General features: G+C 48.5%; 2 protein-coding genes across 4 annotated transcripts in view; both read right to left on the reverse strand.

Moving 5' to 3' along the window:
* Nucleotides 1–1,430: 1,430 nt before the first annotated feature.
* Nucleotides 1,431–18,612, reverse strand: POFUT4 (protein O-fucosyltransferase 4). Its single transcript, XM_077346191.1, has 3 exons — nt 17,893–18,612; nt 6,891–7,516; nt 1,431–3,012 (listed from the first exon to the last, which is right to left on the reverse strand). Exons 1-3 carry the CDS (start codon nt 18,544–18,546, stop codon nt 2,865–2,867), a joined length of 1,428 nt encoding a protein of 475 aa, XP_077202306.1. The 5' UTR covers nt 18,547–18,612; the 3' UTR covers nt 1,431–2,864.
* A 1,677-nt stretch (nt 18,613–20,289) lies between these two features.
* SEC24C (SEC24 homolog C, COPII component) overlaps nt 20,290–24,284 on the reverse strand; it is a 79,337-nt gene continuing 75,342 nt past the window's right edge. For all 3 annotated transcript variants that reach the window (XM_077346190.1, XM_077346188.1, XM_077346187.1), the window contains 3 exons: nt 23,189–23,380; nt 22,712–22,801; nt 20,290–22,362 (listed from right to left, as the gene is read on the reverse strand). In XM_077346190.1, coding sequence (XP_077202305.1) covers nt 22,222–22,362; nt 22,712–22,801; nt 23,189–23,380 — 423 coding nt within the window. In that variant the 3' untranslated portion in view covers nt 20,290–22,221. The remainder of the gene's footprint in view (nt 22,363–22,711; nt 22,802–23,188; nt 23,381–24,284) is intronic.

Here is a 24,284-nt window from a genome sequence, read left to right on the forward strand (position 1 = left end):
GTGCTAGTAGGCCTTCCTCAAGAAAGCCTATCCCATGGTCCCAGAAACCAAATCTCTCCTGCCAGCACCAACTACGCAGCCACTGATTCACCTCCATTATCTTCCTCTCCCGACGCATTCCTCTTCCCTTGACAGGCAAGACAGGCAAGATTGACAGGATGTGGACAAAGTGAAGAGAGTGCAGAGGATAGCAATGGGGATGATCTGGGGCCCGGGGACCAAGCCCTAGGAGGAAAGGCTGAGTGATTTGCGAATGTTCAGCCTGGAGAAGTGGAGGTTGAGGGGACAGGATAGCTCTCTTTAAGTATTTGAAAGGTTGTCACTTGGAGGGCAGGAAGCAGTTCCTGTTGGCAGCAGAGGACAGGGCCCACAGTAATGGCTTTAAACTACATGGAGAGTGGTACTGGCTAGATACCAGGAAAAATTTTCAGTAGTGCAATCAGCTGCTTAGGGAGGTGGTGAACCAGCCCTTCGCTTGTGGTCTTTAAGCAGTGGCTGGACAAATAATAATGGATACTTGAGGCTGATCCTACATTGAGTAGGGTGTGGGACTAGATGGCCTATCTGGCCCCTTCCCACTCTAGGACTAAACACACTCTAACAAAACTGAAAAGGAAAATAAAAAAACACTATACATCTGAACTTGTTCTCCTACCCCCAGCACTTATGCATGGATAACAATAATCCAGCAAGGGTGTGTTTCATCTCCCCCTATTAAGTTAAGATTTATTGTTAAACCCAACAGGGTCTTTTATCAGTGTAGCCAGTTTTCACATCAGATGCTTAAAATTATGTGGGGCTGTACCATGGCTGTCTTAAAAACAACTGAATTCATTAAGTGGTTCCTATTTCTGCAATCCTCATGCAAACCACTTGGGCTTCATTTTGTCACTTGGATGCCCCGTATCCACTACTCAACGGACTGCCTTTAGCCTCTTATCTCTCCCATTTATTGATCAAACATACAGAATAAGGCCAAATCTTTAAAAAGAAGCATAGTGTTGATTCCCTCAAATAATCCAAGTCTTGCACATCTGGTGTTACAAAATGCGGGCTTGCAGCTTTAAAATGGGCCAGCAGTGTGTACTTTGGTGCCGTCAGGGAAAATTGCCTGTGTTGTCCAGAGCAGCTTTCTCACTGTCAAGCCTTAAATGAGCAGGGAACTCTGCACAACACCACACTCTGATCCAGCATTATGGGACCCTCCTCTTATTTACTTAAACATCTAGGGCAGGTATCCTCAAACTTTTTGATCCTGTGGTCACCTTTAGAATTCTGACACAAAATGGCAGCCACGGGAAGACAAGCCAGCCACAAACAACTGCCACAGGAGGCAGAACAACACAATGTCCAAGTGTGAGGGAGAAGAGGGATAACTGAAAAGTACACTGGGAAGAGGAATGAGAATAAAACCAAACCTTGGTGTTAACTGCTGCTGAAATAGTATTTTAATCTGCACAGCCAATCAGAAGCCCTGCTGGTCAAGTATCCCACCCACTTCCTAAAAGAACTTGGTGGGTGCCAACAAAAGTATGGATTGGCCCCATGCTGCCCACGGGGACCACCCTGGGGACCTCAGGGACAGAAAACAAATCTAAACTGCAGATCAAGAGCCAGTAAAAATATGCATATACTTCTTATTGAAAACGGACTATACAAAGATTAGAATCCAACTGCTAGAAAAGTTAAAACTACCACGATTAAAAATAGTTACAAGAGTTCTTAACATACAAAGTGCATAAAACTGGACTTGGATAAAATGAAGAAAGGCCAAGCAGAGAATTTTGCAAATAGAAATGCACCTTTGAGAGTGGGGGGATGTCTTTAAAAAAAGAAAAGGAACCAATTTAATTAGAGAACCAGTGCAATTCTTGTCATTCAGCTCTTTCAACTAGTTCCATTATTCAGTCTTTCCAGTTCACTTCTTAGCCATCATTATCACCCTACGAAATCTCTCTACTCACCTCCTACTGCTCCTTAACTTATTAGTTCTAAGCAAATCACTAGAATATAGAAAAAGCTACACCCCATTTGATCAGCTGCAAATATCTATCACTGGTCCATAAAATGTCATGTCTAAAAGAGTGCTAGGTCTCATTATCATCATCTTCTAATAAAAGAGGCAACATCTCCCTATGATCTACATTATGGAACAAAGGAATTAACCACTTTCTTTATTGGAAGAGTACTTGCACTGAATGGTCACGTGACACGGGGTCTCTACTCTCCTGGTACCACAGGCACATGCTCTGCCCCCCTTGCAAAACTCCACATGGTAAGGCATTAAGGCGCACCAACATGAAGGCACACCTCTAGAGCAAGGAGGGGCAGTCAGCAATCGGGAAGCTTTCCAGGTGGAAGAACTCCAGCAAACTGAGTAATGTGCTCTGCAGATTGTATTGTTAGAATTGCACTTAATGGTTCTCATGGCTTCCTGTCTGGTAATTGAATAAAGTGAGTGCAAGGAAAGACGGAGGGGCTGTAACGATGGATTGGCACATTTATCCCAGGGGGAAACAGAAGAATCCTCTCTGACTAAGCCGAGGTAGCACTGCAAATAAAAACCTTGCAAGAGGAATGATAAACAACTGGTAGTTTAAAAAACACTTTTTAAAAATAAGAAATTTATACTGAATTCTATGGGTGGATTCAATTCCAAGTAATTTGGCACAAACTTTTGGGGCTAATCCAGAATTTGCTGATATAATACGTTTCTTTGGACATGAGAAGAGACTTGTTCTTTGTAAAGCTACAGTGAGCGGCACAAAATGGTGTCTCCTTGAAAACAGGATTCCTGAGCCGTTCCAGGGACAGCAACTCTCCTTGTCCCACACTTAATACTGAAAAAAGCTGTGCAGGCAGGGTCAATTTTGCCGGGTTCTCTTCAAGAAGACTTTGTGCATGTAATCCCAAAATTTCCCCTGATGCGACTCATTGTGACGAATCATAGCTGAGAGGGCCTCTCCTTGATCCAGGCTCTGCCAGTAATCCTGCAGCCACATCTCTTTCCAGCTGAAACAGAAAAGAAAATGGGTGCTGCAAAGAATAACAAAATGGTCTTCGACAGGAATTGAGTCCCCTCTCCTCCTCCCCCCTCTACAAAGATACATTCAAGCAGTAAGTATTTGTGGGAATGGGATGTTGGCTGCAGGGGGGAAACGGCGGCGAGACACAGATGACAAAGGGTGTCCCCTCTGCCGCCCCCAGCTGCTTGGGGTTTCAGCAGCATAGGTGCTTCTGACGATGTTCCTGTCCACATGTGGGACCAGACAATTGCTCTTTTCAGCACATACTACTGAGCAGGGGTTTAAAAGCAGATTTTTAAGAAGTCTATTGAAAAGAAAAACAGACATTGTATAACAATACATAAAAAGTTAAGGCTTCATAAACTCCGGCATGTCTGGGGGAGGGGGTTATAGCTAGCAATTTGGTTTTGCGCTTAGTGCTTCCATGAGTAGGCTGCTGTATTAAAAATAATGTTACTTTGGTAGATTTAATCTTTTATACAGGGACTGTGGATTGCATATTGCTAGGAGGGCAATAAATTCAGTCAACATGTCAATGGCTTATTACGCCAAGTTCAAAACATCCAAAAGATTTCTATATAGCTATGGAAAGCTATGAAAGAGGAAGGGAGAAAGTTATTGTCAGCCACTCTGGGTCACCACTGGAGGGAGAAGCAGGGTATGAATATACACAAATGTATAAATGAATAGAAATAAATGTTATAAAACTTCAAACAGGTTCTGGTAAGTCCAGAGAGCTTCTCCAGGGCTGAGATCCATAAGGAAAATGACTCAAGACAGAGATGCTAGGGATGCCAACAAAACAGCGTTTCCAGAAGAGCAGCAAGCAGCCACTGATGGGAAGGGGAAGTCAGTGCTGTCTCTTGAAAAGTCTGAGTCCTGTAGGTCTTCATGGTGACAACTGAGCTGTGCTCCCACTGTCACCTACTACATCCCTTGTCATGGGGGCCATAATCCAACCCCTGAAGCTGCTGCTCCGTTCTTCTCTACCCCCTTCAGTTCTCTCTGGCATGGGAGCTGGCTGTCTTCAAACAAAAAGATATTGGATTTCTTTTCTTGTTATGGATTTGGTGTTGGCTATTTGCAACTTTTTAAAAGAAATGCCAGAAGGCTCTCTAAAGACTAAGATTTCTAAGACTCAGCATGGGTTTCGCAAGAACAAGTCATGTCAGACCAACCTTATCTCTTTTGAGAAAATGTCTCTTTTGCTAGATCAGGGGAATGCCGTGGACATAGTTTATCTGGATTTCAGTAAAGCTTTTGATAAGGTTCCACATGATATTCTTGTTGACAAGTTGGTAAAATGCAGTATGGATCCTAATTCTGTCAGGTGGATCGATAACTGGTTGACAAATTGTACCTAGAGGGTACTTGTTAATGGTTCAGCATCTTCTTGGAAAAGAGTGACAAGTGGAGTACCCCAAGGATCTGTCCTTATATAACTATGCACATAGGCAATAGTCATGTTTATGTTTCAATAAAAAACGAGCCAGCTCTCCTGTTTGCCGACCTGAGCCTGTACTCTGTGCTTCTGTTCACAAGAAATGTGTGCTGTGCAAAGCCCGTGCACCACACACCTCCTCTGCAGGCTCAGGCTGGTGAACAGGAAGGCACGCTCTCCTGCATTCACCGACCAGCAGAGGTGGCACGAGGCACTGTGACTCTGCACAATGCACCTTGTGATTGAAGGAGACACTGTGACTCTGCACAGTGTGCCTCCATTGTGACTGAAGGTGTGCTGTGCAGTCTCGGGTCGGTGAATGGGAGGGCAGGCTCAGCAAAGGTGAAAATTTTATTTTTAACTGAAGATGATGGATTAGTACAAAGTCTTCATTAATTAGCTTTGGGGTCAGGACTGGGCTGAGGAACAATTTCATTGTTGTTGTTGTTAGGTGCGAAGTCGTGTCCGACCCATCGTAACCCCATGGACAATGATCCTCCAGGCCTTCCTGTCCTCTACCATTCCCCGGAGTCCATTTAAGTTTGCACCAACTGCTTCAGTGACTCCATCCAGCCACCTCATTCTCTGTCGTCCCCTTCTTCTTTTGCCCTCAATTGCTCCCAGCATTAGGCTCTTCTCCAGGGATTCCTTCCTTCTCATGAGGTGGGCAAAGTATTTGAGTTTCATCTTCAGGATCTGGCCTTCTAAGGAGCAGTCAGGGCTGATCTCCTCTAGGACTGACCGGTTTGTTCGCCTTGCAGTCCAAGGGACTCGCAAGAGTCTTCTCCAGCACCAGAGTTCAAAAGCCTCAATTCTTTGATGCTCGGCCTTCCTTATGGTCCAACTTTCGCAGCGATACATTGCAACTGGGAATACCATAGCCTTGACTAAACGCACTTTTGTTGGCAGGGTGATGTCTCTGCTTTTTAGGATGCTGTCTAGATTTGCCATAGCTTTCCTCCCCAGGAGCAAGCGTCTTTAAATTTCTTAGCTGCGGTCCCCATCTGCAGTGATCTTGGAGCCCAGGAAAATAAAATCTGTCACTATCTCCATTTCTTCCCCATCAATTTAATTACAGCCTTTAAAAAACAAACAAAGCCAGAATAATTTCAGCCTTGTAAGGGGCGCTGCTCAAATGCTGCTGGAAGAAGGTCTTCCTCCTGTTGGATGACTACCCTGACCCTCCCCCAGAATCCTTAGCTAGATGCCTGAAAGCTGGAATGAAATGGCTCAGAGTTGTTTGATGCTCAACCCTGAAAAGACGGAGGTCCTGTGGCTGGGCAGGAAGGGACCATGGGAAGAAGCGCATCTGCCCACCCTGGACGGCGTGCAGCTCTCAGCAACGCACTCCGCCAGGAACCTAGGCGTGATCCTGGATGCTTCCCTCACAGGAGAAGGCCAGGTCGCAAAGGTAGCACGGCTGGCATTTCACCACTTCCATCTTATTAGCGCCCTACTTGGCCCAGAACACCTAGCCACAGTGATCCATGTGATGGTCACCTCCAGACTGGACTTCTGTAACTTGCTCTACGCAGGCCTACCCTTATCCTTGATTGGGAAACTACAACTGGTGCAGAATGACGTGGCCAGGATTCTCACAAATACACCATGGAGATCCCACATCCGGCTTGTACTCTAACAACTCAGCTGGCTCCCAGATGAATTCCAGATTAAGCTTAAGGTTTTGGTAATCACCTTCAAGACCAGTGTACCTGAGACACTGACTCCCTGCCTATACTCCCCCCAAAGAGCCTTATGCTCTGCCACCTCCAACTGGCTGTGGGTCCCTGGCCCCGGAGAAGCATGTCAGAGGGCCAGAGCCTTCTTAGTCCTGGCCCCCACCTTGTGGAACGAGCTCCCTGAAGAGATCAGGGTCCTGTCCGAACTCTCACAATTTCGCAGGGCCTGCAAAAGGGAGCTCCTCCACCAGTTCATTTGCTTGAAGCCAACTAGCCCAAAACACCCGCTGATACCCCCACATACACCGGACCTCCCTTCCTTGACTGAAGAATTCGAGAGCACACTTCTAATCTGGTGAGCCCGGTTTGATTCCCCGCTCCTCCACTTGCAAGCAGCTGGGTTATTTTGGGCTCGCCACAGTGATGATAAAGCTTTTCTAACTGGGCAGTAATCTCAGGGCTCTCTCAGCCTCACTCACTTCACAGGGTGTCTGTTGTGGGGAGAGGAAAGGGAAGGTGACTGTATGCTGTCTTGAGACTCCTTCAGGTAGAGAAAAGCGGCATATAAGAACCAACTCTTCTTCTTCTTCAGTAATCTCAGGGCTCTCTCAGCCCCACTTGCCTCACAGGGGGGGGGAAGGGAAGGCAAATGTAAGCTGCTTTGAGACTCCTTTGGGTAGAGAAAAGCAGCATATAAGAACCAACTTCTTATTAAAGAATTCTTTGCCACATAACTACCAGTACCTGTCTCCTTCAGGAATGTCCTCGATGTTTCCATATCCAGGTGCTGGTGGAGGACATCCCATGTGCGACAACTGGGCTATGTGAGGTTCAGGAGCTGGCACTTTCCCACCAGTCCTCTTGTGTTCCCGCTCTGCTGCAAGTCTTTCGATCTCTCTGTCACAGACAAAACACTCAAATCCATTCAAGTAATTAGGCAGAGTCATGTCATTCACTCCCCATTCACGTTTCTCCAGGTTATCCAGTAAGAACTGGTTCGTAATGCCACCAGGACGTTTATATTCCAGGTATTTCATGTACTCGTCTGGATTCTTGTCCAGGAAGTCAAGATATTCTGCTAGTTCTTTGGGGCTCTCAAAGTCATCAATGAGAATGATGGAATGATTATTGGGCATCCAATCTCGTACTGATGGTGAGCCTCGATACACAGGGACAGCTCCAACATGCATTGGCCGCCAAAGTTTCTCTGTCATGTAGTCGTGGCATATGGCATTCTCCATGGCCAAGTGAAACTTGTAGCTGGAAATGAAAGCCATAAATTCAGGATCTTCTGTGGTTGCTGTCGACGTGTCCTTCAGTCTCATACTGGGAAAGTCCCGGTTTTTCAGGCACTCACCGTAGGAGTCTACCTATAACAAGAACAATTCCAGAATTATTGGCTGTTGTCCTATATCCTGAATCTAAGGATGGGATCTTAGCTTGCCTCTTTCTAGCATCTCTTCTTCCTAAGCAGCAGGACAATTTGTTCTGTTTCTCATCATCAATTAATTATCTCTCAAGTTACCTGCTATATACCATAATGGAAAACTCACCTCAAATCTAGTCAGGTCACTGTATCCCTAGCTGCAAGCATTTTGTCTCAGACATTCAGACTAGGGGCGAGTGCTTCGGCTCGGTCACCTTGGCGATCACCAAAGCCTGAGGCAGCTAGTGCCGCCAGGAGAGCGGTGGTGCCAGTGTGTCAGCCGGTGTGTGCAGCCACTGCCCCTCCTCTCAGGCTCCAGTGATCACTGAGGCAGCTGAACCGAGCCAAAGCACTCAACCCTAATTCAGACTAAAGATGAAACCCAAAGAGACACTGATAGGTGAGCAGGTTGGTAATGTCAACTGGGGCAATAATTTTCTTCACATTATAGATGTGACATTAACTTAGTACATCCATTAAAATGACATTATCCCTTGACATTGCTTTTGGTATCTCAGGGCATTTTAAACCCCATCATTTATATTGCTTTCTACAATGCTTTCCATCTGTAAGCCAGAGAAATAAGCATCAGATGAAGGCTCCTGTCCACAGAAGCTTGTGCATTGGTCTTCCACTACCACAAAAATTACCCTGACCTGGATAGCCTGAGCATATCCCATCTAGCCAGATCTCAGAACCTGAGCAGGGTCAGCCTTGGTTAGCACTTGTGTTACAAGGAACACAAACAGTCATGCTACAATGGCAGGCAATGGCAAACAATCTCTGAAAATCTCTTAGTTGGCTGTCAGACAATCCTACAAATATAGGATCTCTTGGCCACACCACACACACACACACACATCATACCATTTTAAAAAATGAAATAACTGCAAGATTTTTTGTTTTTAATGCCAGGAGGGAAGCCTGATTAGGCTGCTACAGCAAACATGATGAAGACACTTGAGGCACATCAAGGATCAAATATATTTATCATAGAATAAACTTCTTGAGGACTAGGTTCTACTTTGTCAGACTGATGTCCCCAGCCCTAGGAACCTGCTAATTTACCCATTGTGGGGTCAGGAATCTGTCATGGCCCAGCTCATTCTGCCAGCTCCCTCGGAGGAAGAAGTGGAGGAGCTGGAGCAAAGCAGCAGGGTGCTGCTTAGAGAGGCAAGTCCCGATAGGGAGCCACAACCAGGTCCCAGCCAGACAAGCACCATGCCCTCTGCACCAGCATTACCTCAGCCTGCACCAACACCCCTGAACAGCCCAGACGCATCTCCAGAGCGCAGGAGGGAATGCAGGAGGACAACGTTGGCAACACGCAGGCAAAGTACTCGGCTTAGACTAAAGCAACAGGCTAGGTTGGGCTCAGGTGGGGCTCATTCATCGGAGGAAGGCTGAGTGCCAGGTGCAGCCACTTGGTGTGACAGCTCAGCAGAAGTGCTTCTCAGTGTGGGTGCAACCTTGTGCACATGTCCACCCGTTGCCTTGACTGCTTTCCTGCTCACTGATGCTTCGGCGAAGCTCTGTTTGACTGATTCCCGGCTTGACCCTTGCTTCACCCGACTAGATTACGCTTTGATTGAATGCTCCACAGATTCCTGGCTTGACCTTGGTAAAGATAAATGACAACTCTTTCAGTTCTCCTTTGGACTACGTCCATTAACAATTTCTGACAAGACCCAGACTTGACTTTTGACTACTCTCTGGTACGTGCTTTGAACTTGCTTGACTCTGTAACCGTGCTTGCCCTTGCACTAACCCTGCGTGTGCCCGGCTAGGGCAGCACAGAATCCAAACTATTCACATCAACCAAAGAATTCTTTGATAAGATTTCATTTTAATGGATGTAGACAGTAATGTCCAATGTCCATAATTGGGTCATCATCATCTGGGTCAATGGACAAATAATCAAGCTTTAAAGATTTAACCATTCTTGGAAGTTGTTCAGATACCAATTGTAAATGGTCTGTTGTAGAGTTGAAACCGGTTCCCCCACTCTGTGTTGGGTAGAGACAGTTGTGATTGGGTATCAGAGTCCTCATCTGCCTGTCTCTCTGATGGTCAATGTTGGAGAAAGACGGATTGTCCATGGTGCTGAATCCGTGTCGAGCCTCATCTTGAATATGTAGTGAGGCAGGAGGATACAGTCCTGATGATCGGTGTCTGCTACTGAAGTCTATACATGTACATGTTGATCCATGATGTTGAGTGCCGATCAGAAGACTATATGGCATGTCCCCTGATGTCCTCAGCGGGGAATGGCTAGAGGCCATCATCATCTGAATCTGATGCCTCCCTGATACTCGGTGTCCACGAGGGCATAGCAACAAATGGACCTCTGGCAGCAAACTGGGCACCCAAGGTCAATTGCTCCTGGCACCAACCAATGATTACTATGGAGAGCATTCCTGATGTTGGGCCTCCACCAGTGCCACGTCAGTTTCCATCAGCAGTGAGAAGTCAGTGAGGGCAATCATTGGGGTAAATGGTTCTCAGCCTGGGGCGGGGATCTTGAGGGACAATGATGTTTTTTAGACTTCTTTGTAACCTTTTTCGCTTGGGGCTCAGAAGTCTGAGTGGCCGTATGCCCTCTCCGCAGAGATCCCTGAGGGGGTAATTGAAGCAATTGATGTATTAGGGCATTTTTCCATGGGCTTTTCAGCATCAGTGGCTGGCTTCAAGGCAGACATTGTTTTTTTGTACAACGCTGCTTTAAGCCTCACCTTGCCTTTGGGTTCATTTTTCGGCAGGCTGAACATGCCCCAGTAATATCACCCTCACCCAGGCATAATAGGTATACTGTATGGCCATCATCCTGTGCCATTTTCTTTCTTGCTTTTAATTCTTTGCCATTGTTTTATTTAATTAATTAATTTATTTATTTAATATTTATATACCGCCCTCCCCCAAAGGCTCAGGGCGGATTACAGGGAAACAGATGCATATAACACGAGGAACATGTGACAACACCAACAGTACAACAACAATAACCCCAACATGATAACAGTAATAACATGAACTGCAAAGGAGCCTCAGCTTAACTCCCACTGGGACCCAGTGCGCCAGGCAGACTAGTGGCGGCTATAATAGGAGTGGGGGGGTGGGGGCCTGAGGGCCAATTGGAAGCGATGGTCCGGGTCAACCTCAGCCAAATGCCTGGAGGAGGAGCTCCCTTTTGCAGGCCCTGTGGAACTGTTTGGGTTCTGTCAGGGCCCTGATCTCCTCTGGGAGCTCGTTCCACCAGGTGGGGGCCAGAATGGAGAAAGCTCTGGCCCTGGTTGAGGTCAAGCGGGCTTCTTTGGGGCCAGGGACCACCAAGAGGTTGGATGTAGTAGAGCACAAGGCTCTCTGAGGAGTGTAGGTGGAGAGGCGGTCCCTCAGGTACACTGGGCCCAGACCGTGTATGGCTTTAAAGGTGATAACCAACACCTTAAGCCTGATCTGGAATTCAAGTGGGAGCCAGCGCAGCTGCTGGAGGATGGGCTGGATATGGGATCTCCGAGGTGTTGCTTGTTGCGCCACATTAAAGGTCCTTTTTGAAGAGTGTTATTATAGTTCCTGATGTTATAATTTTCCTGTTTTTTAACATTATTATTTATCTCAGAATTCACTGAAGCCACAAAACTGGTTGAAGTCCTCTCTTGTCAGCAGCAAGAAGAGGAGGGGTGTGCTGGCTCCCACATCACAGGGCTTTTGGTCAGGAAAGTCACTCTACTCCTCTAGGAAAGACATATAAAAAAGAAGCATGCTACCCGCCTCTCCATGGCAGAAGCCATGAAATTTAACAAGACACCCTGGATATCAGTTTTATGAGGGGCAGCTTTAAAAATCACAATAACTACCTTGGTCTCCTGTAAGCTGAAAGAAATTAGGCCTGGTCCTGAGCTTTTCCAGTGGCCACCAAGATATTACAGAACAGTTTGTTGCTTATAGGAGACAAATTTTCTCCTTGTCTGTTTTTTTCCTTTCAAAAACTGTCTACAACTGAAACTTTAAAGGGAGTCTTTGAAGCTTCAGGTGTGTACTGAGTACTGCAGCTTCTCTGAGTAGCAGGACAGTCATGTTGCAGATTGTTTTTAGCCCACTGGTTACGACTGCTGCTTAGAATCAGAATTGCACAGAGCTGGAAGAGACCACAAAGGATCATACAGTCCAGCCCCCCATCTTCTTGGGGATTTAAGAATCATACTCTCATCCAATTTCCTCCTTAAAAGTTCCAACGAAGAAGACTCCACCGCTCTCTGAGGCAGCATATTTCATCTACAAACAGCCCTCATCATCAGAAAAGGCTTTCTAATGTTTAAGTGTAACCCGGGTGTAAACTGCACGGAGCTTTTATTCCAACCCCAGATCGATTCAATCCCTGCCCTCTACACAGAATGCGATTTCCGTTTGGATTTGGGGCGATTTAAAATTTCCTTCTGCAGCAAGAAGGATTGATCCGGAGTGACCCTACCTTTATTGTGCGATATCTTGGAGTGCTTTTAATGCTCAATATTTAAAGGCCATTTTGAACCTGGGCTCTCCTCCATGGTGGAGGACCCGTGATTGGCCACAGGAGGTCATGTGACAAACTTGCCTTAAAGGAGAAGCCACCTAATTTCTCTCAACTTCTGTCAGTCCTGGATTTTTTCTCCCTTCTCTGCCTTTTTCGATCATCTCCCCCCCCTCCAAGAAAAGAAAGAAGCTTGGCTCTCCCCCCTTCTGAACTACCCTAACCACATGCAGAACACTTTGTTTCAATGGGGGGGGGGGAGAGGAAGACCCGAGTTCAAAGTGATCTGAATTCAACAGGATTGACAATGGAATAAATAAAGTAAGTGCAGACTATGCCCTCCTTTCCTGTCATTGGAACCCCCTGCTCCTAGTCCTTGTCTCTAAAGCTGCAGTAAACAAGTTGGCCCCCTCATCAACAAGTCTTTTACATAGTTAAACAAAGCTATCCTGTCACCCCTTGCCGTCCTCTACTCCAAACTATACATACGCAGCTCTCTCAACCTCTCCTTGTAAAATGGCATTGTTGGATCTAGCTTGATTTTTGCTTTGAACTCCCTTGGATCCAAAGGTGTATTTAAGGTATGATGACTGAAACTCCCACCTGGGACACCATACTTGATGAGGGTGAACTGGGCCCTATCAAGTCCCCACAGGTGGTAGGAGCCATGCACTCCAACCAGCCCATGCCCAGGGTCAATCCCTGGCAGAGGATGGCTTGGCAGCCTGGTCCCCCAATGCTGCAGGTCCAAGGCTTCTCGCCTTAGATACAGCAATGCCCAACAGTCACCTGGCTTGAACCCCCACAGCCTTCTTTCTGGAGTGTGAGTGTTGACCAACCCCCTGTTGAACCCCCATTCCACCTTCCTGATGGTGGGTGCAAACCAAAGGACTTGTAGCCTGAGGCAGCCAACCGCTCTGCTGCTCCCCCCCCCCCCCAGTGGAGGTGGTGAGACATCAGGTGCCGGGGGGGGGGCGGTTTGCAGGTACTCATTTCTCTAAAGAGGCCCGGCCATTAGTCCTGTCACAAAGCCCCTCCTTTTCGTTTGCCCAGGGTAGGTACATGTCTTTTTGGATCCTAAATTGGAATGAAGTTGGGATTAAACCCCCCCCCCCCAAACCAACAGACATTGTAGCACACATTGACACATGGTACGTCTCCCCTCCCCGCTGGCCCACCCAAGATAGGATGCTGGTGCAACATGCAGATCACATCTGCCCCCTGCTGCTCCCCCACAGGCCCAAGCACAACAGGGGGAGGGGACTGGTGAGAGATGACACCTGAAGATGACTCAACCAGCATGGGCTGATGCTGCCCTTATTTCTTCCACCAGAGCACAACAAACATGCATGAAAGCCACCTTATGCCTAGTTATTTGAGTCCCTACTGCCACCCTGTGGCTCCTGAAAGACTAACAAAAGCTTATTCCCACAGAAGCTTTCATGGATTAGAAAGCTCACTTTTTCATTTGCTAGGAGAGCATTCTCACTACATGGAAATTGTCTGTAGGTGATGAATAAAAGAACAACAGCAGAGCCAAGAAGGCACAGAAAGGATGAAAAACTGGGTTGCACTTACCTGTAAGTGTTCATTGACTTCTTGTTTGCAGACACACACTGGGGCAGAGCACACATGGGCCAGCCATGGAAAGTTTTCTTACAATAAGCTCCATTAAGGGCCACTACCATCCCGACACAGTGCACACGCATGCAGTTTCCTGCTGAAACAAACACATAACCAAGGAGCGCTCCACTCCCTCAGTTCCGGTCTGCCACCACGAGCCGAAGAATCAGAACCAAAACATGCCAAGGCCACACAAAATAAAAGGCTCATAGGAGGGAGGGAATGTGTTTCTGCACACAAGAAATCAATGAACAACAGTTAAGTACAACCCCGTTTTCATTATCCATCTTATGATGCAGACCCACACTGGGATTTTCACAGTCTAAGTACCTGAGGAAGCAGGATGAGCCCTTTAAGCAAACAAGGTCTACAGAACTACTTTCCTGAACTCAGAATCCTTCCTGTCCAGAAGGTCAATGGGTGTCAATGTCTGATGAAGGTCTCTTCTCTCTGCCTTGAAGATGTCCTTCAGTGGAACATTCCAATGGTAGGCAACCAACGAACCCATAGCACAGACCAAATGAGCCTGAACGTCTAGAGGGCACGGAAGATCAGCGGCAGCATATGCAGTCTTGATGGCCGAAACCATCCAACAAGCAATTATGTGCTAGGTAGCCTGCTTCCCCTTGTTTGGGCCCCAGTAATAGACAAATAAAAATTCAGGGCCATTCCGCACCCAATTAAAGAAGTGGGAGTCTTACCCTTTGCAAATGCCATATTTTTGGCATTTTGCATGACGTCGTAAACATCCAGTGTTACATCTGCAAATTGGCTGCTACATTCTCCATTTTAAAGCACTTGTAGGGGAATCAACAAAACTGGATTACCCCTGCCATGTAGTGCTAGCAGGATGAAAGCAGCCAGCAAGACACTCACATAAGACACGTGCATTGCCAAAGTGGCTGAAGTAGCGTGAGTTCCAGCTCCAGTGCCCACCCTCGAGCTTGCCTTCCTCTCTCTTGACCCGGAATGGACATTCTTAAAAACTGCCTGGAGCAACGAAAAGACACACAATCACCCAGGCAGAGCACTAAATAAACTTTTCCCACCAGTTTGCCCATAAAGCATGCCTCTTCCCCACAAAAAAATATATTAATTTGCCCCTCCAATTTTTTTGAAAGCTTCAAGGCTCTGGATTGCAAGAGGGCTTACAATAAAAGGAGCCCTAACCTTGTTGAGAATCTAATGTGGCCCCTATAAAATCCACAACTCTTGAGGGTACCAGCTAAGACTTTTGAAAATTCACTTGCAGACCAAGAGCTGCACAGCATAGTGGTCACCTGGGTGGAATGGACGTGTGAACTAGCGGCCACTATAAGCCAGTCATCTAAAAAAGGGAAAATTGAAACCCCCTGTGAATGTAGGAAGGCAACCACTATGGCTATGCACTCGGTAAATACTCTAGGAACCGCGTCCAAGCTAAAGGATAACACTGTGTATTGAAACATCTGGGAATCTTCATGGAATCTAAGAAAATGTGTATCTCCTGGATGGATCACTATAAGAAAGTAAAGTGTCCTTAAGGTCAAGGACCACAAACCAGTCCCCAGAGGAGAAAGACTCAATTACGGCAGGCAAAGAAACCATACGGAACTTTGAAACAAACAAGTATTTATTTAGGGCTCATGAATCCAAGATTGAGCGGTCACCTCCATTCCGCTTCTGTACCAGAAAGAATCTGGAGTGAAAACCAAATGCACGGAGAGAATCAGGGGACCGCCTCAAGTACTCCCTTTACCAAGTGCTCAAACGTGTGCCCTGGAATCGGGATGGAGCAAGTGGGAAGGAGCTAAATGAGTGAGCCAAGGCCACTGGTAGAGTAGGAGCAGGAGCAGAAGGGGTAGTTTTGGAAGCTGGCTTTGAGGGGCCAGTCGATAAAGCTTTCTCTCAAAGAGAGAAAGTCTGGAAAGTCTGGATGACCAGTCCGACTAAGCCTTTGGGTTAAATTTCTGGCATCCTTTGCAGGCACCAACATTACGTACCTTGCCAAAGCATAACAGACAATGACTGTGTTCATCCGCATGAAGCATCTTTATCCCACAGCAGGAACCCTTCTTAAAATAGCCTTAGAGGCCATAATAAGAATGGAGCTCACAAAGGGAGGACTTTTTTGCGGTGGCGAAAAAGGGGTGCTCCATCCTTGGTCACGTGTGCGTTTCAGCAGGAAACCACACGCATGTGCACCGTGTTGGGGCAGTAGTGCCCCCTAAAGGAGCTTAAATTGAGAAAGTTTTCCATGGATGGTCTGCACATGTTGCAGTCTGAATGTGGGGATGCATCACAAGATGAATAATGAATGTAAATTCAAACCTTATCAAGGAAAGTGCAGGATCACACCTTGCATATTTCATACCCTGTGCTTCCTGCTTTTCCTGGACCCCTGACCATACATGTTTTCTTCCACAATTCGTACATAAAATGACTACACAGGAGGACGGCAAAGAAAGAAATCCAGTCCAGTGGCCTCTTCAAGGCGAACAACACCCAGTGCATTTACTGGACTTCTGTTTTGCACAAAGGGATCCATTCATAGTATTTGAAGAGGTGAGCTCTGGCTTGTAAATTAGTAAAGATACACTTTATATGCTCCTCTCACTAGAGGGGAAGTGGACCTTCTGAAATGGTTGGATTCTAATTTTTAATTAGTTAAATTAGGATTTTATATAATTGTCTATATCAGGATTTTAAGTTATTATATTATGTAAGGTTATATTTATTATGCTGCGAGAAATAATAAATAAGATAATAAATAAGAATAAAATAAACAATGCTTCTGCGAGAACTTTCTTCAGCCTCTAGGTGGCCACAGTGCAAGCTGCATCAGGGGGAAGAATAAACGTGGGGCCAAGTGGTCCCCAACCACCGGGCCACGGCTCCCTGCCTCCGCAGGGCCGCAAATACGCATGTGCGGCACTCCCAAGCAATCGTGCCTTGGCTGCGCATGCGTGGGAGTGCCATGCATGCACATTTGTGGCCGCGCATGGCGCAAATGCGCATGCACGGGAGCGCCACGAATGCGCGGCATGCGCGGCCGGTCCGCAGCCTGAAAAAGGTTGCGGACCACTGCACTAGGGACAAAGGGAATTTACTTCCTCTCAAGCTCAGGGGAGACGGAGCTCACTTCCCTCAACTGTCCTTTCTTGTGCAAGAACAAATTCCTGTCTGGTGGTCCATTAAAGACCAGCAACATTGCCCACGGTAAAAGCTGTCCTGAGTCCCTTTCTCACATACCACAGAGCTTTGACCCACAAAAGCCTAGACACAGTTAAGTTTTGTTGGTCTCTAAGGCACTTATTTTGGCCACATCATGTAATCAAACCTGCTAGAAAACTCATTAATGCTCGGCATGGTCAGCGGCAAAAGGAAACGTGGTCGCCAAAGGATCCTCTGGCTTGATACGATCAAAGCCGATACAGGGATGACCATGAACCAACCAAAAGAAGGAGTCAGAGACAGGGCCACGTGGCGGAGAATTTCCTATAGAATCGCCGAGGGTCGGACACGACTGAACGGATGACATCATCATCATCATCATCATCATCATCATCATCATCATCATCATCATCATCATCATCATCATCAAGGCACTACAGGACCAGAATTTTAATTCTGTACTACCAAGTAACACAACTACTCACCTGAAACTATCTATGGTGAGTAAGAGAAATTCTCTTCATTCCTCTTTACCTCATTTTGTCTGTTTCTTTCCCTCCTTTTAAGAATCTGGAGCCAGCTCCTGATTAATGTCATTTTGTCTGAAGAGAAACCCAAAGGCAGGTGGGGCTACATCCTCCAGAATTTCACTCTGTGTAGCCAACTCCCCATCTTTCGTCCCAAACCTTCAAACCTGTGGGGTGTGTGGCATAAGGTGACTGCAAGGGTGGAGGTTACAGGACCAGGCATTGGTTTCCCTTTGAAAGGAGATCTCTTTTAAAAGAGAAGAAGAGGAGCTGGGCTTCCAAAAGTGGAGAGTGGGGAAGGAAATTTCCCCCAGGGCCTGGTCGGGAAGCCTCCAGCTCTCCTGGCCTTTCTCATCCGTTCAGAAGCGTTTCCCTAAAGGCGAGGGGGCTCTGGCGGCTCCGTTTGGCTCTTGAGCCGGCCCCCGCATCCTCCAGCCCTTTCCCGCGCGGGAGATGGCAACCCACCCACCCACCCGCCCCCCGGGGCCCGCTCGGCGCGGCCAGTCCGCCCACCTGGATGTGGCGCATGAGCTCGCGGACGTATCTGTCGCGGTCGGAGGGCACGTCGCAGTGGGACTGCAGGTAGAGGACGGGGGCGCGCGGGGCGGCGGGCGGCGGGGGCGCGCGGGGCGGGGGCGCGCGCAGGTAGGCCAGGCCGGGCAGCCACTGGAGGCTGAGCGGGTAGTCGGAGTGGCGGCGGAAGGTGGCCGTGTGGTTGAAGAGCGCGAGGCCCGGCCGGTGGCAGAGCACGAAGTTGTTCATGGGCGACTCCTCGTGGAAGAGCGCCCAGCTCTGGTGCGCCAGGCGCGGCAGCGGCGCCTCGTAGGCGCGGAAGTCGGTGCCGTAGAAGAGCAGGGCCCGCGTGCGGCGCTCCCGCCACGCCCGCCGCTCCCGCGTCGACAGGCACGCGCCCCGCCCGCACTCGATGCGCGCCGCCGCCGGCCCCGGCCCGTGCGGGAACAGCCCCCCGCTCCACCACAGCAGCACCGGCAGCGCCCAGCCCGGACCCCGCGCCGGCCCCGCCGCGCAGCGCCCGCCCGCAGAGCCCCGAGAGCCCGACGCCGCCTCCGCCGCCTCGCACTGCCCCGCCGCCGCCGCCGTCCGCTCGCCCCGCGCCGCCCCCGCCAGCAGCAGCAGCCCCAGCAGCAGCAGCAGCGGCAGCGCCATGGCAGGCAGGCAAGGCAAGCAAGGCAGGCAGGCAGCAGGCAGGGGCGGGCGGCGCCGCCGCAAGGCCGTCCCCCCGGAGGAGCCGCCGCTGGAGGGCAGGGCAGGGCAGGGCAGAGGCCGGGAGAGGCGCCGGCGGGGAAGCCAGCCAGCCACGGAGGGAGGGAGGGAGGTGCTGCGCCGAGGACGATCCCGCGCCGGCCGCTTCCGTGGCCCACCCGGAGCAGCGCGCCTCCGCCCGGAGACGAGCCCGCCAAGGGCCGGCCGGGGCCCCCGGGGGACAGGCGCAAACCATCCCGGGCGCTCTGCAGTCGCAAAAGAGCCTCCGGGTGCGGCCCTCCAGGTGGCCGTGGACTACCATTCCCAGGAGCCCCTGCCAGCATTCGCCTTGTAGTCCAAAAGGCAGCAAACCAGGACACGTTTGCTGCCTGGGGTGCAACTTAACGTCCTCAGTCAGGAATCTGGGCGGATTCTGGATACCTCCCTTCTAGGGTGGCCCAGGTCAAAGGAGTAGCCCACCCAGCGTTTTACCACAGTTGCCTGGCGAGGCTACTAGCATCTTCCCCCAGGCTGTCTACCCACAGAGATCCATGCAAGTCACATGCTGGATTTCTGTAACTTGCTCTACGCAGGCCTACCCTTGTCCTTGACCTGGAAGCTCCAACTGGTGCAGAATGCAGCTTCCAGGGTCCTCACCGGTACACCTTGAGGGCCCATATACAGCTTGTGCCGAGGCAGCTGCATTGGTTACAAGTCTTGTCCTGGATCAGGTTTAAGGTTTTGGTGTTAACCTTTAAGGCCATTCGCGGCTTGGGTCCTACCTACCTATGAGGGACCGCTTATCTCCTTATACCCTCCTTCGCTCTGCGTGTGTTAATCTGCTGGAGGTCCCTGGCCCCAAAGCAGTACATCTGGCCCATCCCAGGCCAGGGCCTTTTTGGTTTTGGCTCCGCCCTGGTGGAATGAGCTCCTGGGAGAGCTGAGGGCCCCAACAAAGCTATTAAGAGTTCCACGGGGCCTGCAAAATGCAGCTTTTCCACCAGGCCTTTGAGGTTAGAGCCTGAAAAAATGGGGGACCCTCCTCATCCTATGATGGAACAGCCAGTGTTCCCCACCCTGGGAGGTGGACAGCTGCAGGGATCGGGGGAGGGATTATACCGCCAATCTTGTTTTATCTTTTTATGTTTTGTTTTGTTATGGGATGGGGTTTTATCAAGTTATGGGGAGTTATATTGTACCCTGCGAGTCTCCAGAGAGTGGTGGGCTAAAAAGCTTCCTAAGAAAACAAACAAACAAACAAATAAGTAAATATATGCAAATAGGACAATGGATAGCTGAATCTGAAAAACAGCCAACTGCCAATGGAGATTGTAATCCAATGGGTAGGAGCCAAACATGGACTGCAATCTCTCCTCCGACTGCTGCTGGGTCAGAAGTGATGGTTCAGGGACTATGGGGAACATTCCACTTGGGGTTGTGCGCAGCGGCGTCCGAATCTACCGTTCCTGGCTGACACAGCCAGTGCTGCACCGCGGGGCGGGGAATGGGAAGTGCGCCTGCGTGTGTGAGCCGAGTTTCGCACTGGTGCCCGTGCCTTCCCTCCCCCTTAGCGCTGGCTGTGTCGGCCTGGAACGCTGCCATGCACGACCCTAGGGTGCCTGTTTCTGCCTCAGTGTGCCCCCCTTCCTCCACCAAATGGTAAACCACACTCAAGAAAAAGCAAATATTTATAATTACCTTATGAAATTCATTGCAAAGGACAGCTTTATTCGCCACTGAACATGATCAAATCACCTGCACACCAGTCCTCTCCCTGTCCCCAAAATACGGGGCTTGGGAAAAATAATCTGTATTTATTTAACTAACAATGACATAAAATACATCTTAATATAACTTTATTTCTTTACAAAGTAAGAGATGCATTTGGAAAAAGTGAAAGTAAAGTTTGTGATTTTATTTTTGCTCATTATATTAATTCTAGAAGTCACTATTATAGAAATCGGGGTTATCGGACCTTTTTATGGGAAGCAGGTTTTCATTTGATTTCGTGTGTCTTTTGGTTGGAGATAGAAGTGTGTTTCGGAGGGGGAAAGTCATGACAATCTGAGCATGGCTGCTGAAAAGCCCCATGACTTGTGGCCAGTTACAGTTCTTGGATATTTCCCTTGTCTATGTGAGGAAAGGGAAGACAAACTGGCTGCAATAGAAGGAAAATAAAATTTACAAACACAAGCACGCAGTCTAGAGGTCATAAGACTGGAAACCACACGCCTGGATTATTTAATCAGTCTTGTACACGAGGATTCAACTTCAAATGTCCACGGCTTTATCTGTCTTCAGTCATCTTGCCCGACGTGCCTAGAGCTCCCCCTCCCAGCCTTACACTTCCTTTACCTGTCAGTACAACTGGTTCAGTACATCCTGGATACTGCACGAACACTGTTTAGTGTAGCATTTACTTAAAAGTAAAAATCATATTTGTTAGCTTTTGAAAATTAGTGAGCCCTTAGAATTCTAAAATCTGTTACCCCTTGTCTCCAGAGAAACCCATTTTTGCCTACCCCTAGGAAAACCACTCAAAAAAGCTAGTTGTAAACCACGTGGACTTGCTGTCTGAAGTGCATCGCAAGCAGACTTCCTGCTTCTTGGCCAGTGGGAGCCACTTGGGATAGAACCGTTCAAGTGCCATGTGTTGAATTGGCCCATGGTCAAATGTTTCAGATTCTGAATTTGCAGTGGATTCGCATATTCTCAATATGAATAATTCCTTCTCTCTGGTGCGACTTTACTGGTCAACGATTCTCAGCTGCTGTTGAAATGGACCAAGCCAAGGTAATCCCTAAGCAAGAGCCAGGGTTGCATTCAACACCTTGGTATCAATATGGCCTTTCAAAGTAAAAAAGAAGGGGAGGGAGCCTGGCCACCACTTTGAAGAGGATGGACAAGAGGCAACAAATCACAGGAATGGTGTGGACCTAATAAGGGTTGCTATTTTCCTCAAAAAGATGGCCACAGCTTTGCATGCCAAGACAGACTCACCTGTCCCTGAATCAGCACCCTCTCATTACCAACTACTTTTCCTGAGGCAGATCAACACAGCAACACCATTGTGGCAAAGGAGAGCTTGTCGTCTCTCCCGCTCTCCAGGCTCACGGCAGAGGTTATGTGTTCTCTAGACAACCACAACTCAGCATGTGCACCCTGTTGCTTCCTCTGTGCATGAGGGATACCAGGCTGTTTCATTGCCCTCCTATCCTTGGGCCGAACAGGGCCTGCCAGCCAGACCCCTCGCTCTCCGGCTCCTGGCTTCCTTCTACTGAGCATCATGCATGCACGCAACAGTTGCAGCTGCTTTGTATCACTTCACCTGATGCTGAATCATGTAAAAGTAAAATCAAGAGACGTTTGTGATGCCAGAATTGGGGCGGCAGAGAGTACAGCTCCCTGCCACGCACAAGGATGCTGATTTTAAGAGAGGGAGTTCAAAATCTTGTCATCCCCCCTAAGTAGGTGTTTCACCTGTCCGTGGTAGATGCTGAAATTGTTTATGCACAGTGTATTAAAATTACAGAATTGTACAGGTTTCTATATTGTTCTTCTTAAAGGAACTGGGCCCTTTCTTCAGGTGGGGAGCGATGACAGAAATGCCGGTCTTGGAATCCGGCATCACGCCTGCCTCTAGCTCAGCAGCTGGCGGATCTCCTTGTGCATGTGGCAGAGGAAGTCCACATACGAGGCCCCACCGTTCAGGCTCTTGTCTTCCACCAAAAAGTGTTTGAACAGCAAATCTAGTTTGTCTTCCTGCTTCACAATCATCAGCTGCAAACAAAAGGAAAAAAACTAGTCAGCGATGAGCTTAGCCCCCAGGGCTCCTGGAGTCTCCTAAACTTTGCCTAGCTGTCCAATGAAGATAGGTTTTTACAGTCTAAAGACATCCCCTGGACTGCCTGACTGCAACAATGCCCTGCATCCTTTGGCCAGCGAAAGTGCAGAGCTGGAACAGATGGGAGGGGTGCAGACACAGGAGCGGCTAAACTGTAACTGTGAAGGACACTTGCTGTGCCCCACCACTCCCTTTTAAGACTGCTCAAAAGAAAAGCAAAGAAATCTCTGCCACCAAAAAAAAGCTGTAAAGATTTTCACCCATCAAAGCTAGAATCAAAGTTACCTTCATGTAACGTGATCTTTGAGTCTGGAACATATCAATGATGGATCGTACTTTCTTTGAAAAGGGGTTGTCCAAAACTGGAAGTGCGCACTAGAATACATGAAAAAGTCAAAGCAAGAACTCCCTCCCTCACCAGTCAGCAAAGTTATCGACTAGCTACCAGCTGCTCACCACTGCAAGGAGGAATAGCTTGTTCAGCTCAGAGGGGTGTTCCCAGTACCCTTGATCCCTGTGTGAAAGGAGCCACTCAGTTTGGCCAAGGGCTTCATGGCTGCCTCAGAGCACTGCAGAACAAAGTGGAGGCAACTCAGCCTGCTCCTTCTAATCATTTATGGCCTACCAAGGAAATGGAGCCGAAGCTGTCCTGCTGAGGCAAATGGGATTCTAGTGCAGCATGGCCCACAGCCCTGGCTTTGACCCCATGTTCTGCAATGAACAAAGAGATATTGCCTCCTTATCTCATCTGGCCCCACTCACCATAGAACTGCTGATCTGGCTGAAAGATGAAACGCCAAAGAGGCTCTGGATTAGGCCCTGCTGAACGTTCACTCCCACCCACAGGAAAACATTCAGCCCATTCTCTAGGAGGTACAGGTCACCCTTGGAGAGACGCTCTTCAGAGTTCCTGATTGCTGTCGGTAAGGAGTCACTGTTGACATCTACTCTGGTCTGAAAAGATAAAACTGGAGTCATTATTTCATAAAGCATACATACGGAATCTCCCCGTATCCACTAAGTTAGAAAGTGGCAATATCTTACAAATGATGCTTAATCTTTAATGACAACTTTGAATTTTCACTCTTTCTGTAAAAATGTCCAATTCTTTATTCATTTATTATTTACCAAATTTTATCTTGTTGGACTCTGTATTGATGCAGTTTTTTTTGCGAATGCAACAAAGGCGGATTGATCAATGGATCTCCCTGACCACTTGCTTATGTTACTCTCCCCACCGATGCTTCACAGCTGAACAGATATGCATTGCACTCTGCTGGCTCCTACAGGCTGGTGCTCCCCAACCCACAGAAGGTGTGCCTGGCCTTGACCAGGTCCCTACCTGGTGGAATGAGCTCCTGGAGAAAACATGGGCCCTCAGCTCCACAGAGCCTGTAAAATGTCCACGGACACTTACAGAGAAGGGACACCTTCTCCTTAGGTTCTCACCACTGTTGCTAGGGAGGCAGATTAAAAAACTACTTCCTCTTCCTATCTTCCTGGTGGGACTGCCCATCCTCTTCATCTGTGGAGGCTCAGGTCACCCAAGTAGCACAGCTGACATTCTACCACCTTCGCCAAGCCAAACTACCTACTTGGCCCCGGAACACCTCGCCACAGTGATCCATGCGACGGTCACCTCTAGACTGAATTTCTGCAACTTTCTCTACGCAGGCCTTCCCTTAGCCCTGACCCGGAAACTACAGCTGGTCCAGAACGCTGCAGCCTGGATCCTCATAGCACTACCACGAAGGTCTCACATTCGGCCCATCCTCCAACTGCACTGGCTACCAGTAGAATTCTGGATCAGACCAGGTTCTGGTTATCACCTTTAAGACCGTACATGGTCTGGGCCCAG

Source organism: Paroedura picta, chromosome 7, assembly GCF_049243985.1.
Source record: "Paroedura picta isolate Pp20150507F chromosome 7, Ppicta_v3.0, whole genome shotgun sequence".
Taxonomy (NCBI): domain Eukaryota; kingdom Metazoa; phylum Chordata; class Lepidosauria; order Squamata; family Gekkonidae; genus Paroedura; species Paroedura picta.

Bases quoted from the DNA above. Each gene is read 5' to 3' on its own strand.
- POFUT4 (XM_077346191.1), bottom strand. From the start codon at position 18,546: ATGGCGCTGCCGCTGCTGCTGCTGCTGGGGCTGCTGCTGCTGGCGGGG. The intron at 7,517-17,892 runs GTGGGCGGACTG...TTCTTGTTATAG, and splicing joins AGCTCATGCGCCACATCCAG to GTAGACTCCTACGGTGAGTG. The intron at 3,013-6,890 runs GTACTGGTAGTT...TTTCTGTTTCAG, and splicing joins GACATTCCTGAAGGAGACAG to CTGGAAAGAGATGTGGCTGC.